Raw genomic sequence first — 18,432 nt, 5'->3', positions numbered from 1 at the left:
GGGACCTAAAATAATGTATTAGGCCATATGATCCTTACTGCTCAAAATGAGGTGTCCTCAAGAAGAAAGGACTCTTATAAATGATATCCTTATTTTGATATATGAAAAACAGAAAAACAAACTTCTATCAGCTATGCAACAGCTTGTTCCATGATTGGATTTATTGATTTTTTATATACTTAGGGCCCTGTTTACAATGGCACGCTAGTGTTTTTAGCACATGCTAAAAATTATCGTGCACTGTATAGAAACCCATAATATTCATGGTTAGCATGATCTAAAAACGCTAGCGCGCCTTTGTAAAGAGGGCCCTTAGTGTCAAAGCAGTTTACAGTTAACAATTTCAATACAAAACATTACAAACTCGGTTCCATTATAATAAAATCTCTAATGCATCAATTAAAGTGTTGTTGAAACAGCCAAGTTTTTAAAACTTTGCCAAAGGCAAAATAAGAAAAAGTTTTATGAATTTCTCAGGCAAAGAGAAGATCCAGCATATGAAAACGCTCTTTTTCTAGTTGTTGTAAGCTTGATAACATCAAGACCTGGTAGTTGAAGAAAACTCATTTGTGAGGAGCATAGATCCGCTTGCCAGAAAGATAAAGCGGACAATCCCATATGATACAAATTATGTACCAAACAACATCTTGTTAGCACAAATATTCAACTGTAAAAACATTTGGGTTTAGTTTGAACAAGTGACCTGGTAGTTTAAATGGGGTCCTTTTTCACTAAAACATGGGATTATTGTAAACATTTTTGTAACTTGATGATGGTCTGTTGCATTGCAGGCAGTGCACCTCAAGGGTTTTCTCCTTGAGAACTGTCTAAGGATCCTCTCCTCCTGATCCAGCTCTTTATTTTTCCCTCCATTCAATCAGGAGGCACAAGAACTGAAAGAAGATGATGACCTTAAACGAGCTACAGAACTAAGTCTTCAAGGTAAGATTTTGGATTTAAAGCAGTGGGGCCATGGTAGAAAGGCTGGGATAGGAATCGTGTATTATAATTGATTGAGTACATAAGAAAGCTAATGGCCAGGGGCAGTATTTTTTTTTCCCTTGAATTGTACTGATTTTTATGATTTGAACTTTAGACTTGACAAACACAAAAAAACTTTGTTTTCTGGAGATGAAATGGTCAGTCACATGGGTAGTAATCCATCTTCTAGAACTTTCTCAAAGTATTTGAAAGTAGTTCTGAGCAAGTCCTGCCAGCAAGAATGTGTGCTTTTTTTTCCTAAATAGTATCAATACACATTTTAGAGTCTAGAATTTTTCCTTCTCTCGTCGGCTCCTGCACCAGCTGCTCCATAAAGTTGTCCTTGATTTCATCAAGGAATTGTACCTGTCTAGTGCGTCCCAATGTTACATTTACCCAGTCTATATTTGGATAATTGAAGTCGCCCATTATTATCACATTTCTTATTTTGTTTGCGTCTCTGATTTCTTTTATCATTTCTGCGTCTACCCGCTCATCCTGGCGAGGCGGACGTAGTACACTCCTATCACCGTCCTTTTCCATTTTATACATGGAATTTCAACCCACAATGATTCAAAGGTGTGATTTGTGTCCTGCTGAGTTTGTAATCTATCTGAGTCAAGGCTGTCGTTAATATACAATGCTACTCCTCCACCAGTCTGGTCCACCCTATCACTACGATATACTTAGTACCCCAGTATGACAGTTCCCACTGGTTATCCTCCTTCCACCAGGTCTCAGTAATGCCTATTAAATCCAATTTTTCATTTAGTGCAATATATTCCAACTCTCCCATCTTATTTCTTAGAGTCCTAGCATTTCAGGGTACGTTTGTTGTTCCTGTTTGCATGATGCTTAGTACTTGCCACTATTGATTTGCCATCTTTTGTCTGATCTTTAGTTGTATTTAAGGGGACCTGGCCTACCATGGTCTGTTGTGCAACCTCACTATCCAGAAACCCTATCTTCCCTGTTAATGAGGTATCCTTGCAAGATATCTTATCCTGCAGTGCCTGTTAGATTCTATCTGTTAATGCTGTGGTACAAAGCTTTTAAAACTAAGATACCACAGACTTTCTGAATAAATTGAAAACTATCGAGCAATTACCACCTAGCACCCTTCTGGTCACGATGGATGTAGAATCACTGTACAGCAACATCCCCCATGCGGATGGCATAGCTGCATGTGGGAGGTTCCTAAAAACATCAACACTGGACCATCAATACTCACCAAAAACTATTACAAAACTAATCAAATTTATTTTAACTCACAATTACTTCCACTTTAACAATGATATCTATCTACAAATAATGGGCACTGCGATGGGCACCAGGACAGCACCCCAATATGCCAACCTCTTTATGGCTGAACTGGAAGAGACATTTCTGAATACATACCAGACCAAACCCCTAAAATACTATGGGTACATTGATGACATTTTTATGATTTGTACTGAGTGGAAAGAATCTCTAAAACAATTTTACAATTCCTTCAATACATACCATCCTACAATCAGATTCAAAATTGACTACTCCCCAGAAAAAGTCAAATTTTTGGACACCACGGTCTCAATCAGCAATGGCAATATACAAACATCTATATACAAGAAACCCACAGACAGATGCAGCTACCTCCACAACTCCAGCTTCCATCCTTCACATACAAAAAGATCCATTATTTACAGCCAAGCCACAAGATACCACCGTATCTGCTTTGACCCAGGGGACAGTCAGACACCTAGAAATCCTGGCTGCATCCTTCAAACATAAAGGCTACAATCCCAAAATAATCTCCAAGAATATTGCCCCCTCCCTCAAAACACCCAGGGAAAATCTACTACAGTACAAAGAAAAAAAAAAGCCACAGACAGAATCCCCCTTATAGTGACATACAACCCAGAGCTGGAAAAATTAAGAAGAATCATAAAAGATCTACAGCCTTTACTCAAGGAGGATGAATTACTGAGAGAGATATTCCCATCCCCACCAGTGCTAGCTTTTAGACAGCCACCCAACTTAAAACACAAGCTATTTAGAAGTAAGCTCCCAACACAGACTCAAAAAGAAGAGAATGGCACACATCCCTGCAATATATCCAGCTGCAAACTATGCCAAAACATCTCAGAGGACCCATAGTCATTCACAAAGGAAAAACATTCAACATAAAGGAATCCTTCACATGCTCATCTTCCAATGTGGTATACATCATCCAGTGTAAAAAATGTGACCAAGGATGCTATATTGGAGAAACAAGCCAGATGCTAAAAACAAGATTTATCTTACATAGACATCACATGAAAAACGCCATTGCCAGCCAGGATGCCACGCCTGTGGGGCAACACTTTACAAAAACAGAACACTGTACTAGTGATTTCATAGTAAGAATCCTGAAAGGTAACTTTAAAACAGTACAGGAACGTAAGACCTTTGAAGTCAGAATGATTAAATATTTTGACACCCACCAGACAGGACAGAGATCTGGGCTTTCTAGCCCATTATAAGCCATAAAATTGTAAATTGTACTGCTTTGTTTGTCACTCTCCTGTTTCCTGCATATCCCCCTGTCTCACCCATCCACCTCCATCCCCCACCCTGTTAGATTGTCACTGAAATTTTTTGATGTCTCACTTTCATCTACCAAGATTTGCTTATTTCCGATCTGACGAAGAAGGGCAACCTTCGAAAGCTAATCAAGAAATGTACTAAGTTATGTCCAATAAAAAAAGGTATCATCTTATTTTCTTTTTCATGTTTTATTTTGTTTTATTTCTATTGAAAACTAAGTGGAAAAGACTATGGAGATTAGCTGTTAAAATTTTGTCTGTTTTCTCTCTCCATAGACTTTAACTGCTCACTTCTGGATGGGACAGGTTCTGATGAGGATTCTGGAAATGAGGATGTTTTAGATATGGAGTACACAGTGGCTGAGGCTGAAGAGCTGAAAAAGAATGCTGAGGTGAGGTTCTGTGGTGCAAGTGATCTGCAAACATAGCAATATATTCCATTATTGTACACTATAATTAAACAGGAAACAGAATTCCACTTAACGGGTTGTATGGTGGTGTGGGTTTTTCCCCACTTTTTACCAGAAGAAACCTTTAATAACTGATATCTGAAACATGAGCCACTTCCAGCCCCCAATATACACAGTCCTTTTAGCATTTACCATTTACCAAAATGGTTGCATTTAGCATTATTTTAGTTCTGTAGAGCTGGGGTCCTATTCATTTTCCAGATGTAATCAATTACCACCCATTTAGAGGTTAATGTTATAACAGGGTGGCTAGGTTAAATGAGCAGGAAGATGCTAACTTTGGCACTATCTAGTAAATACACTAAGAGGGGCATAATCGAAAGGAACGCACAAGTTTTGCTGAGGACGTCCTCGCAAAACGTCCCGATGGAGGGGTGGGGAAACCAGTATTATCGAACAAAGATGGACGTCCATCTTTCATTTCGATAATACGGTTGGGGACGCCCAAATCTTGAAATTTAGGTCGTCCTTAGAGATGGTCATCCCTAGACTTGGTCGTTTCTGATTTTCTGTGATAATGGAAACCAAGGACGCCCATCTCAGAAACGACCAAATGCAAGCCCTTTGGTCTTGGGAGGAGCCAGCATTTCTAGTGCACTGGTCCCCTTTATATGCCAGAACACCAACCGGGCACCCTAGAGGGCACTGCAGTGAACTTCAGAAATTGCTCCCAGGTACATAGCTCCCTTACCTTGCGTGCTGAGCCCCCCAAAACCCACTCCCCACAACTGTACACCACTACCATAGCCCTTAGGGATGAAGGGGGGCACCTAGATGTTGGTACAGTGGGTGTCTGGTGGGTTTTGGAGGGCTCACATTTACCACCACAAGTGTAAGAGGTAAGGAGGGATGGGCATGGGTCCGCCTGTCTGAAGTGCACTGCACCCACTAAAACTGCTCCAGGGACCTGCATACTGCTGTCATGGACCTGAGTATGACATTTGAGGCTGGCACAAAATATTTTTAAAGATATTTTTTGAGGGTGGGAAGGGGTTAGTGACCACTGGGGGGGGAGTAAGGGGAGGTCATCCCCGATTCTTTCCGGTAGTCATCTGGTCATTTCGGGCACCTTTTTGTGGCTTGGTCGTAAGAAAAACAGGACCAGGTAAAGTCGTCCACGTGCTTGTCAGGGACGCCCTTTTTTTTTCCATTATGGGTCGAAAACGTCCATGTATTAGGCACTTCCAAGCCCGCCTTCGCTACGCCTCTAACGCCCTCTGGAACTTTGGCCATTCGTGCAATGGAAAGCAGTTGGTGACGTACAAAATCGGCTGGCCCTTATACCGATTTGAACGACCCTGGGAGAAGGACACCCATCTTCTGATTTGTGTCAAAAGATGGGCCTGACTGTATGAAATGCTATCACAAATCCAGCAGCAATAATGCCTAGATTGAAAGCTCAGACAACACCTGCTCTTAAATGTTGATGTCTACTTTACACATATAAATTGTGACTCTGCCATAATTCTTCCCCTGAGCATGCCTACTGTAAAAGTACATGCCAGTTTATACAGCACATGCTTTAAGAACTGACCTGATTTTATAAAAGCTCATTTATACCCCTAAAACAGCATTCCATCCATGAAAATGGTTTATAAATGTACTTTCCATAAGATAATATTCATCTTTTATGTGGCAACATAAAGCAGTCCTACTGAGATCTGAACCTGTGAACCACAGGTTTACAATGTATTTCTTTCCTTATTGCCTTAGCTATGGGACACTAAACACTTGTAAACTGAAAAGTAACACCTTTATGGATCTAATTCTTTTCTGCTAAAGTGACATGCACTGTTTCAGAGAAACCATAGACTTTTCTTCTGATTATGGTAAAGCTCTAAAAGCAGCTTACTGGAAGTTTTCCAGGTTCTTTAGGGAACAGTGTTCTGACAGATGCAATACATATTTTTATTTTCCTTCATCTTTGTTTAGGATTAACTGCATTTACCATTTTGAGTACATTATATATATTAACATGTATCACAATTTCATCCCAGCTTTCCTGTGTTTTTTTACAGATCCCACCCCCATCCAAAACATCTCCCTCCCCCAAGGTAACTCATGTCTTCAGTGTGTTTGAGAAATGCACTATAAAGACACATTGTCAGTGACCCAAGAAAAGGCTCCTGTGTTTCCTGCTCTTTACCCTCTGTCAGCTTCTCCTTGGTTGCTCCTATTTTCCCTTCTGTATTCTCTTATTTTAGCTACTCTGTACTTTTTTTGTAAATCTATTACTGGAACCATTTTCTCCTGTTCTATTATGTAATTTTTCATGTAACTTTGTTAGCCACATTGAGCCCACATAAGCTGGGAAAATGTGGGATACAAGTGGACCAAATAAATAAAATCTATATTTCCTTGTCACTTACAGCAGATGAATCCAGAAACTAGTGGGTTAAGTCCGCCTACCAGCAGGTGGAGATAAAAATAAACAAACTAAAGGCAGTGATGTCAAACGGCCAGCTCCTTCCTCAGTTATGTCTCTATCTCAGCAGGTGGTGGACAGCTTTTTCTTCAGCTGCTGGGCCCAAGGCTTCTGAGGGTGCTCCTGGGCTGGTGGCCAGTTTGAGCCGAGGGTGGCGGACTGGTGGTGTCCCCTTTGGCAGCATACGCAGTTGCTGGGTCCCTGCTGCACCTCAAATTCCCTCTGAACAGGCTTTTGCTGTTCCTTTCCTTCCTTGTTTGTTTCTGCCTCCTTACTAAAAAAAAAAAAAAAAGGGAGAACCATAGAATTTGTTTTAAAAGAGAAACAGAAGCACAGGGAAGTGTGTTTTTGCTGAGAGCAGGTTTGTGTTACTGCTGTCTGAGTCCTGTTTTCTGTTGCCTGCTTGTCTGAGTCTGCCTCGAAGTGGAGTCGGAGAGTTTTTTTCTTCAGCTCAGCTGTCAGTTCCCGCGCTTTCCTGGTCCGGGGTAAGTCCTGCTGGGTTCCTGTTCGGGGGCGGGCGATGGCAGCACAGGCGGTAAAACGCTGTTCCTGCTGTGGGAAATGGCGTTCGGCGGCGGGCCTTTGCAGTGCAGGGTGCGCTCATTTGGTGGGACTCAACGGAGCGGTGGGCCCCCCCTCCCCCGAGAGCGTGCTTTCCCGCCCGGAGCCTGGCGACTCTCGTACCATTTTGTGATCGGTCGCGGAGCCGGCTCCGGTAGGGTTTTGGGCAAAGCTTCTTCTCCGCTGGTGGGGAGTCGAGGGGGCCGTCAGGCACTGTAGGCGGTGGTACAGGTGCCATGGCTACGACCTCCTCTGTTGCGGGGGAGGGGTTTCACCAGAGTTTATTTTGCTACTCAGGCGTTTTTGTTGAAAAGGGCCTTGCCCCCCCCCCCCCCCCCCACGCGGCTTCGGCCTGTGATTCTTTCAGGGGGTCTGGGGGTAACCAAGAGATTTGGGGGGTTCCCCCAGAGGATTTCTCCCTTAAAAAGCCTAGGCTTGCTTTGGGGTCTGAGGAGGAGTCCTGCATACAGTCGCCTGCAGCTTCCTCCATGGTGGCTCTCTCGGTGCAAACGGGGGTAGAGGACAATGGAGGACAGTGTCCTCACTGACCAACTTGGAGGACTCCTCCGCCATGAGGATTTTTCATAAGGAGGAGTTGTCCTCTTTTATCTCTCAGGCGCTGGAAGCCCTGAATATAGAGGACCCTGAGGTTGCGGCTTCTCAGGTGGTCAACCCCAAGATGGCTAGTACCAGACGACCTTCTAAGGCCTTTCCGGTACATGAAGCTGTTGAAGAGTTGATTTCAGCCCAGTGGGCAGATCCGGATGGGGGGCTGAAAGTACTACTACTACTTAACATTTCTAGAGCGCTACTAGGGTTTCGCAGCGCTGTACAGTTTTACAGTCCCTGCTCAAAGAAGCTTGCAATCTAAAGGACGAAATGTCAAGTTGGGGCAGTCTAGATTTCTTGAATAGTGGTTAGGTGCCGAAGGCGACATTGAAGAGGTGGGCTTTGAGTAAGGATTTGAAGATGGGCAGGGAGGGGGCCTGGGCTATGGCCAGGCTGTATCTGTTTTCAGCGGACCGTTTAGAGCAGTTTGCTCTACCTAGGGTGGATGCCCTGGTGACGGCGGTCACTAAGAAGACTACTCTTCCAGTGGAAGATGGTGTGGCACTTAAGCATATGCAAGACCGACGGCTAGAGGCCTCTTTAAAATGTGCCTTTGAGGTGGCCGCTTTGACACTTCAAGCTTCTGTTTGTAGTTCTTATGCGGCTAGAGCTTGTCTTAGTTGGCTACATTCTGTCATGGATTCGATTTCGGAGTCTGATATGCCGGGAACTCCTCAGATATGGATATTGGGCTGGCGTACTTGGCGGATGCCTTGTATGATTTGGTCCGTGCTTCGGCCAAACTCATGGCCTTGAACGTTTCCTCTTGGCGTCTTCTGTAGCTCCGTCATTGGACCGCAGATATGCCCTGTAAGCAACAGCTCATTAAATTGCCTTTCCGAGGGAAATTGCTTTTTGGGGAAGACCTAGAAAGGAGCCTCGAGGTCACGTTTCAGAGCGACGTGCCAGTATCGCTCGGGGCAGTCCAACGCAGCCTTTCAGCGTCCTCGTTTTGGGCAGAGTTCTTCCTTTCGCAACGAGAAGCGTCCGGCTGGACCCCCCTCTCGTCAGGGGGCTCCTTCTCGGGCCCCCAATGATGGGGGCGCAGGTCCACTCGGGAGGAGAGCAGATCGGTGGTCAGCTTTCTCTGTTTCTTCCAGAGTGGGCCAGAATTACTTCGGACCAGTGGGTCCTCGATGTGGAGCGAGAAGGTTACAAGCTAGAATTCTTCTCTCCTGTCACAGACTTTTTTCTGGAGTCCCACTGTGTATCGCGGGCCAAGAGGACAGCGGTTCTGCAGTGGTTGCGAGACCTGCTAAGGATAGGGGCTATCGTGCCTGTTCCTCCTCTTGAAAGGCGCACAGGTCGGTAATCCATCTTCTTTGTGGTTCCAAAGAAGGGAGGGGCTTTTCGGCCTACTCTCAGAAAAATAAACCAGTTTTTGCGGGTTCGTCACTTCCACATGGACATATTAAGGGCAGTTATTGCTGCTGTTCAACCAGGCGAGTTTTTGATGGCTCTCAATTTGAGGGAAGCTTACCTGCACATTCCCATTTGGCAGCCCCATCAGAGATTTCTCAGATTTGCGGTGCTGGGTCAGCATTTCCAGTTTCGGGCCCTTCCTTTCAGAATGGCCACTGCCCCACTCACTTTTCCATGGTGGTGGTGGCGGCGTTTCTGCGGAAGGAGGGGATTCGAGTGCATCCATATCTCGACGACTGGCTGATTCGGGTAACGACAGCAGAGGAGAGTCGAGTGGTCACCGACCGAGTGATTGTGGTGTTGCAATCCTTAGGTTGGTGGTCAATATGGACAAGAGTCATCTGGTTCCTACTCAGAATCTGGAGTGTCTTGGAGTGCAATTCGATATGAAGCGGGGGAAAGTGTTTCTCCCCAAGGGGCGAAGGATCAAATTGGTTTCTCAGGTACAGATCTTATTGAGTCATCGCGCTCCCCGAGTGTGGGATTATGTTCAGCTCCTCGGTTCCATGACGGCGACCTTGGAGGTCATTCCATGGGCAAGGGCTTACATGCGGCCTCTTCAGAATTTCCTTTTGAGCAGATGGTCGCCAACGTCGCTGGATTATCAACGACGCCTTCCTTGGTCGAGCCGGGCCAGGGACAGTCTCGCGTGGTGGCTCCTGTCAGCCAATTTGCAGAAGGGTGTTTCTCTGGCGTCTCCCAATTGGGTGGTAGTCGTGACGGATGCCAGCCTTTCGGGCTGGGGAGCCCATTGTCTTCATCGATTAGCCCAGGGATCGTGGACCCCTCTCGAAGAGACTTGGCCGATAAATCGTCTGGAGTTGCGAGCAGTCGTGAATGCGCTGCAGAGTTTTCAGGACCGTCTGCAGGGGCAGGCGGTTCGTGTATTCTCAGACAACACCACAACGGTGGCCTACATCAATCGGCAGGGGGGCACTCGCAGTCTTCCCTTGGCAGTGGAAGCATCTCGTCTTCTGGTATGAGCAGAAGCGCATGTTCAGAGTCTGTCGTCAGTGCACATTGCGGGTCAAGATAATGTTCAAGCGGATTTTCTCAGCAGGACTCTTTTGGATGCAGCGGAATGGACACTGTCGGACTTGGCTTTTCGGCTGATCTGTCGACGTTGGGGAAAACCAGTAATGGATCTCATGGCCATGGCTTGCAATGCCAAAGTTCCTCAGTTCTTCATCCGCAAACGGCAGCCAGGATCCACAGGATTGGATGCTGTTCTCCAGCCATGGCCGTAACAACAGCTACTGTATGTTTTTTCCTCCATGGTGTCTGATAGGGAGAGTTGTTTGCCGCATAGGGCGGCATCGGGGGCTGGTCGTTCTAGTGGCCCCAGACTGACCCCGACGGCCATGGTATGCGGATCTCGTTCGAGCACTGTGAGCCACCATTGCGACTTCCAGTGACTCCCGATCTGCTTCATCAAGGGCCAGTTCAGATGGATAATCTCTCCCACTTTGGTCTTACGGCCTGGCTATTGAGAGGCAGCAGCTGAGGAATAAGGGATTTTCAGGACCAGTCATTGCCATGGGGGCACGGAAGCCATCTACTTCAGCAGCGTACGCGCGAGTGTGGAAAGCTTTCATAGCGTGGTGTGCTTTGCGTGCTGAATCGCCTTTTCGGGCGGACATTCCGGTTGTTCTTGAGTTCCTTCAGGATGGTCTTCAAAAGGGATTGGCATATAATTCCCTTCAAGTGCAGGTGGCCGTGCTAGCTTGTTTTAGGGGCAAACTGGACGGCTCCTCTTTAGCAACTCACTCTGATGTGATCCGTTTCCTACGCGGGGCTCTTCGGCTTCAGCCTCCTCTGCGGCAGCCGTGCCCGGCGTGGCATTTGAATGTGGTACTGCAAGCCCTCCAGGCCCCACCATTTGAGCCGTTGAATAGGGTTTCTGAGAAGGATCTAACACTTAAGACAGTGTTTTTGGTGCCCATTGCTTCGGTTAGGAGGATTTCTGAAATTCAGGCTTTGCCTTCCAGAGATCCTTTTTTTTGCAGTTTTCTGAAGCAGGGGTGTCGATCCGGATGGTGCCGAAGCTTTTGATAAAGTTCCTCATGAGAGACACCTGAGAAAATTAGAGAGTAATGGGATCGAAGGCAATGTTCTGGTGTGGATTAAAAATTGGTTATTGGACAGAAAACAGAGGTTAGGGTTAAATGGCCATTTCTTTCAATGGAGGAGGGTGAACAGTGATCGGTACTGGGACCGGTGCTATTTAACATTTATAAATGATATGGAAATAGGAACGATGAGTGGGGTAATTAAATTTACAGGTGACACAAAACTATTCAAAATTGTTAAAACATGTGCGGACTGTGAAATATCACAGGAAGACCTTAGGAAATTGGAAGACTGGGCATCCAAATGGCAGATGAAATTTAGTGTGGACAAATGCAAGGTGATGCACATTGGAAAGAATAACCTGATGCTAGGGTCCACTATGAAGGGGTCAACACTCAAGAAAAAGATCTAGGTGTGGCCATAGATAATACACTGAAATCTTTTGCTCAGTGTGCGGCAGTGGCCAAAAAAGTAAACAGGATGCTAGGAATTATTAGGATAGGGATGGTGAATAAGACCGAAAATACTGTAATGCCTCTGTATCGCTCCATGGTGCAACCGCACCTTGATTATTGCATTCAGGTCTGGTCACTGTATCTCAAAAACGATATAGTGGAGTTAGAAACAGTTCAAAGAAGAGAGACCAAAATAGTAAAGGGGATGGAACTGCTCTCATATGAGGAAAGGCTAAAGAGGTTAGGACTCTATAGCTTGGAAAAGAGACGGATGAAGGGAGATATGATTGAGGTCTACAAAATCCTGAGTGATGTAGAACGAGTAACATATAGTAGTAAATGATGGTAGATAAAGACCTGTACGGTCCATCCAGTCTGCCCAACAAGATAAACTCATTTTAAATGGTATACGATACTTTATATGTATACCTGAGTTTGATTTGTCCTTGCCATTCTCAGGGCACAGACCGTAGAAGTCTGCCCATTACTCTAATTGTACTAAACATTCTCCGAGGACAAGCAGGCTGCTTGTTCTCACGACTGGGTGACGTCCGCGGCAGCCCCCACCAACCGGAAGAAGCTTCGCGGGCGGTCCGCACGCAGGGCACGCCCACCGCGCATGCGCGGCCGTCTTCCCGCCCGTGCGTGACCGTTCCCGCCAGTCTTTTCTTTTCCGCGCCTGAGGAGAGTCGTGCCGTCGCCGCTCTCCCTTCGCAGCCCCGGAAAGACCGTCGCGTTTACGCGATTTTGTTAAGTTTTGTTTTTTTTGGTTACCGCGTGCCCCAGTTTCTTTTTCTTTAAAAAAAAAAAAAGAGCACGCGCTCCTTTTTCCCTCGTTTCTAGCGAGGGCGTCGCGTTGCGGCCTTGTGGCCGCGCGATCGATTTATTTTTTCGAGGTGTGATTTCCGCCACCATCGACGACTTTAACTTCGCCGACGCGATTTTTCCGTCGATGTCCTCGAAGGTCCCGAGTGGATTTAAGAAGTGTGGTCGGTGCGGCCGGCCGATCTCGCAGACCGACACCCACGCTTGGTGCCTCCAGTGCCTCGGGCCGGAGCACAATATCAAGTCGTGTTCCCTGTGTCTCGGTCTCCGGAAACGGACTCAGGTTGCGAGGCAAGTTCTGCGGGACCGTCTTTTTGGAACTTGCGCCGGCCCCTCGACGTCGACTTCGACGGCATCGGTATCGACGCCCGGTCCTTCGGTACCGGTATCGATGCCCGAAAAATCGGCATCGATGGCATCGACCCCAGGAGAACAGGTCCCGTCGGCCCGCCGGTCCTCCGGTGAGGGTAGAGGTGAGAGACAGCGTGGGCAGTCGGCCCCGGTCACTCCTTCAGCCCGTGGCCCTCGGGACCAAACCCTGTCTGACCCGGTTCCTCGGGACCGAGGGGGATCGACCTCCTCCTCCTCCATACCACCCGGCACCGGTGACGGGCACCGTAAGAAGGCAAAGAAGCACCGTCACCGGTCGCCCTCGACGCATCCGGCTCTCGGTACCGGAGAGGAGTCGACGCCGAAGCATCCGCGTCGAGAGGAGAGGTCCCCCTCGGTGGTGGAGGTACCGCCACGTCAGGGTCCCAGCACTTCGGTGCAGTCTCCTGGACCCGAGCAGCTTCCGGCACCGATGCCTCTACCGGCCCCCACGTCTTTCCCGACAGCGGGCCTGGACGAGTGCCTCCGAGCCATCCTTCCGGGGATCCTGGAAGGGCTGATGCGCCAGGCTGTGCCCGGCGCCGATGACTGTGGCGCCGGCGAGCTCTAGCCCGGTGCCGAGGCCGTCGACGACGCCGCCGCTTGCGGCGCCGGTCTCGACCGCCACGCAGGTGGAGTCCCCGTCGATGGAGGGAGCTTCGTCCCCGCCGGCGCGGGTGTCCACCGCTCGACGACACCGAGGCCTTGGTGCCTCGACGTCGAGCCGGGCCCGGTTCCGGACTCAGCTACATGAGCTCATGTCCGATACCGAGGAAGAGGCCTCGTGGAGGGAAGAGGAGGACCCCAGATATTTCTCCTCAGCATCCCCAAGAAAGCAGAGTCCCAGTACAGGATCCACTCGGACCCAGAGTTAATGCGGCCACAATTGCCCCATGACTCGGCGGTCGTGGATTCTGCTCTCAAGAGGGCACGGAGTTCGAGGGATACCGCCTCGGCGCCCCCGGGGCGGGAGTCTCGCACTCTGGACTCGTTTGGGAGGAAGGCCTACCAATCCTCCATGCTCGTGACCCGCATCCAGTCATACCAGCTCTATACGAGCATCCACATGCGGAACAATGTGAAGCAACTGGCGGACCTGGTCGATAAGCTCCCGCCGGAGCAGTCCAGGCCTTATCAGGAGGTGGTCAGGCAGCTGAAGGCGTGCAGAAAGTTCCTGTCCAGGGGTATCTATGACACCTGTGACGTGGCATCTCGTGCTGCGGCCCAAGGTATAGTGATGCGCAGGCTCTCATGGCTGCGTGCCTCTGACCTGGACAACCGCACCCAGCAGAGACTGGCCGACGTCCCTTGCCGGGGGGATAACATTTTTGGTGAGAAGGTCGAGCAGCTAGTGGACCAACTGCATCAGCGGGAAACCGCCCTCGACAAGCTCTCCCACCGGGCGCCTTCAGCATCCACCTCAGCAGGTGGACGTTTTTCCCGGGCCCGGCAGGCTGCGCCCTATTCCTTTGCAAGGCGTAGGTACACCCAGCCGGCCCGAAGGCCTCGCCAGGCACAGGGACAGCCCCAGCGCGCTCGTTCTCGTCAACAGCGTGCGCCTAAGCAGCCCCCTGCGCCTCCACAGCAAAAGCCGGGGACGGGCTTTTGACTGGATCCACGGGAACATAGCCGCCCTCAAAGTGTCCGTACCGGACGACCTGCCAGTCGGAGGGAGGTTAAAATTTTTTCACCAAAGGTGGCCTCTCATAACCTCCGACCAGTGGGTTCTCCAAATAGTGCGGTGCGGATACACCCTGAATTTGGCCTCCCTGCCACCAAATTGTCCTCCGGGAGCTCAATCCTTCAGCTCCCATCACAAGCAGGTACTTGCAGAGGAACTCTCCGCCCTTCTCAGCGCCAATGCGGTCGAGCCCGTACCACCCGGGCAGGACGGGCAGGGATTCTATTCCAGGTACTTCCTTGTGGAAAAGAAAACAGGGGGGATGCGTCCCATCCTAGACATGAGAGGCCTGAACAAATTCCTGGTCAAAGAAAAGTTCAGGATGCTTTCCTTGGGCACCCTTCTGCCAATGATTCAGAAAAACGATTGGCTATGTTCCCTGGATTTAAAGGATGCATACACTCACATCCCGATACTGCCAGCTCACAGACAGTATCTCAGATTCCGCCTGGGCGCACGGCACTTTCAGTATTGTGTGCTGCCCTTTGGGCTCGCCTCTGCCCCACGAGTGTTTACAAAGTGCCTCGTGGTGGTGGCGGCGTATCTACGCAAGCTGGGAGTGCACGTGTTCCCATATCTCGACGATTGGCTGGTCAAGAACACCTCGGAGGCAGGAGCCCTCCGGTCCATGCAGTGCACTACTCAACTCCTGGAGCTGCTGGGGTTTGTGATAAATTACCCAAAGTCCCATCTCCAGCCAACCCAGTCTCTGGAATTCATAGGAGCTCTGCTGAATACCCAGACGGCTCAGGCCTTCCTTCCCGAAGCGAGGGCCAACAACCTCTTGTCCCTGGCCTCGCAGACCAGAGCGTCTCAGCAGGTCACAGCTCGGCAGATGTTGAGACTTCTGGGTCATATGGCCTCCACAGTCCATGTGACTCCCATGGCTAGTCTTCACATGAGATCTGCTCAATGGACCCTAGCTTCCCAGTGGTTCCAAGCCACCGGGAATCTAGACGATGCCATCCGCCTCTCCACCAGTTGCTGCACTTCACTGCTCTGGTGGACCATTCGGACCAATTTGACCCTGGGACGTCCATTCCAAATTCCGCAGCCCACGAAAGTGCTGACGACGGATGCATCTCGCCTGGGGTGGGGAGCTCATGTCGATGGGCTCCACACCCAGGGTCTGTGGTCCCTCCAGGAAAAGGATCTGCAGATCAACCTTCTGGAGCTCCGGGCGATCTGGAACGCACTGAAGGCTTTCAGGGATCGGCTGTCCTGCCAAATTATCCAAATTCGGACAGACAGTCAGGTTGCAATGTATTTCACCAACAAGCAGGGGGGCACCGGATCTCGCCCCTTGTGTCAGGAAGCCGTGGGCATGTGGCGATGGGCTTGCCAGTTCGGCATGCTCCTCCAAGCCACATACCTGGCAGGTGTAAACAACAGTCTGGCCGACAGACTGAGCAGAGTCATGCAACCGCACGAGTGGTCGCTCCATTCCAGAGTGGTACGCAAGATCTTCCGAGAGTGGGGCACCCCCTCGGTGGACCTTTTCGCCTTCTCAGACCAACCACAAGCTGCCTCTGTTCTGTTCCAGACTACAGGCACACGGCAGACTGGCGTCGGACGCCTTTCTCCTCCATTGGGGGACCGGCCTCCTGTATGCTTATCCTCCCATACCTTTGATGGGGAAGACCTTACTGAAGCTCAAGCAAGACCACGGCACCATGATTCTGATAGCGCCCTTTTGGCCCCGCCAGATCTGGTTCCCTCTTCTTCTGGAGTTGTCCTCAGAAGAACCGTGGAGATTGGAGTGTTTTCCGACTCTCATTTCGCAGAACGACGGAGCGTTGCTGCACCCCAACCTTCAGTCCCTGGCTCTCACGGCCTGGATGTTGAGGGCGTAGACTTCACTGCGTTGGGTCTGTCTGAGTGTGTCTCCCGTGTCTTGCTTGCCTCTAGGAAGGATTCCACTAAAAAGAGTTACTTTTTCAAGTGGAGGAGGTTTGTCGTTTGATGTGAGAGCAAGGCCCTAGAACCTCGTTCTTGCCCTGCACAGAACCTGCTTGAATACCTTCTGCACTTATCAGAGTCTGGCCTCAAGACCAACTCAGTGAGGAATCACCTTAGTGCGATTAGTGCTTACCATTATCGTGTGGAAGGTAAAGCCATCTCTGGAGAGCCTTTAGTCGTTCGATTCATGAGAGGCCTGCTTTTGTCAAAGCCCCCTATCAAGCCTCCTACAGTGTCATGGGATCTCAACGTCGTCCTCACCCAGCTGATGAAACCTCCTTTTGAGCCACTGAATACCTGCCATCTGAAGTACTTGACCTGGAAGGTCATTTTCTTGGTGGCAGTTACTTCAGCTCGTAGGGTCAGTGAGCTTCAAGCCCTGGTAGCTCATGCTCCATATACCAAATTTCATCACAACAGAGTAGTGCTCCGCACCCACCCAAAGTTCCTGCCGAAGGTGGTGTCGGAGTTCCATCTTAACCAGTCAATTGTCTTGCCAACATTCTTCCCCAGGCCGCATACCCGCCCTGCTGAACGTCAGTTGCACACATTGGACTGCAAGAGAGCATTGGCCTTCTACTTGGAGCGGACACAGCCCCACAGACAGTCCGCCCAATTGTTTGTTTCTTTCGACCCTAACAGGCTAGGGGTCGCTGTCGGGAAACGCACCATCTCCAATTGGCTAGCAGATTGCATTTCCTTCACTTACGCCCAAGCTGGGCTGGCTCTTGAGGGCCATGTCACGGCTCATAGTGTTAGAGCCATGGCAGCGTCAGTGGCCCACTTGAAGTCAGCCACTATTGAAGAGATCTGCAAAGCTGCGACGTGGTCATCTGTCCACACATTCACATCACATTACTGCCTCCAGCAGGATACCCGACGCGACAGTCGGTTCGGGCAGTCGGTGCTGCAGAATCTGTTTGGGGTGTAAATCCAACTCCACCCTCCAGGACCCGAATTTATTCTGGTCAGGCTGCACTCTCAGTTAGTTGTTCTTCGTAGGTCAATTTCTGTTATGCCCTCGCCGTTGCGAGGTTCAATTGACCTGGGTTCTTGTTTTGAGTGAGCCTGAGAGCTAGGGATACCCCAGTCGTGAGAACAAGCAGCCTGCTTGTCCTCGGAGAAAGTGAATGATACATACCTGTAGCAGGTGTTCTCCGAGGACAGCAGGCTGATTGTTCTCACCTACCCTCCCTCCTCCCCTTTGGAGTTGCGTTTTCATGTTGTTTCTTGCTTGTCATTCAACTGGCGGGAACGGTCACGCACGGGCGGGAAGACGGCCGCGCATGCGCGGTGGGCGTGCCCTGCGTGCGGACCGCCCGCGAAGCTTCTTCCGGTTGGTGGGGGCTGCCGCGGACGTCACCCAGTCGTGAGAACAATCAGCCTGCTGTCCTCGGAGAACACCTGCTACAGGTATGTATCATTCACTTTCTGAAGCTAACATTGAAGCCCCTTAAAATTTACACTCAAACCCATCTATATCTATTCAGTCACGATCAGGGCATAGACCATAGAAGTCTGGCCAGCACTGGTTTTGCTTCTCAAATACCGGCGTCGCCACAATCTCCGCTAAGATTCCGTGGCTCCATTCCTTCTAAACAGGATTCCTTTGTGTTTATCCCACGCATGTTTGAATTCCATTACCGTTTTCATCTCCATCACCTCCCGCGGGAGGGCATTCCACGTATCCACTACCCTCTCTGTGGAAAAAATACTTCCTGACTTTACTCCTGAGTCTGCCCCCCTTCAACCTCAATTCATGTCCTCTAGTTCTCCGGAAAAGTTTTGCTTGCGGATTAATACCTTTCAGATATTTGAACGTCTGTATCATGTCACCCCTGTTTCCTCTTTCCTACAAGTATACATTTTCAGATCGGCAAGTCTCTCCTCATACGGTTTGCAACGTAATTCCCATACCATTTTTGTAACTTTTCTTTGCACCGCTGCTAGTCTTTTTACATCTTTAGCAAGATACGACTTCCAAAACTGAACACAATACTCCAAGTGGGGCTCACCAACGACTTGTAGAGGGGCATCAACA

The 18,432-nt window shown here is 49.2% G+C and overlaps 1 protein-coding gene across 6 annotated transcripts in view; it reads left to right on the top strand.

Annotated features, from left to right (window-relative positions):
- Positions 1 to 18,432, top strand: part of USP37 (ubiquitin specific peptidase 37) — a 252,593-nt gene that overhangs the window by 216,115 nt on the left and 18,046 nt on the right. For all 6 annotated transcript variants that reach the window (XM_030208853.1, XM_030208852.1, XM_030208855.1 and 3 more), the window contains 2 exons: positions 882 to 942; positions 3,822 to 3,937. In XM_030208853.1, the coding sequence (XP_030064713.1) occupies positions 882 to 942; positions 3,822 to 3,937 (177 nt within the window). The remainder of the gene's footprint in view (positions 1 to 881; positions 943 to 3,821; positions 3,938 to 18,432) is intronic.

Source organism: Microcaecilia unicolor, chromosome 7 (genome assembly GCF_901765095.1).
Source record: "Microcaecilia unicolor chromosome 7, aMicUni1.1, whole genome shotgun sequence".
Classification (NCBI taxonomy): Eukaryota; Metazoa; Chordata; class Amphibia; order Gymnophiona; family Siphonopidae; genus Microcaecilia; species Microcaecilia unicolor.
This window is presented reverse-complemented; position numbering and strand designations above follow the sequence as displayed.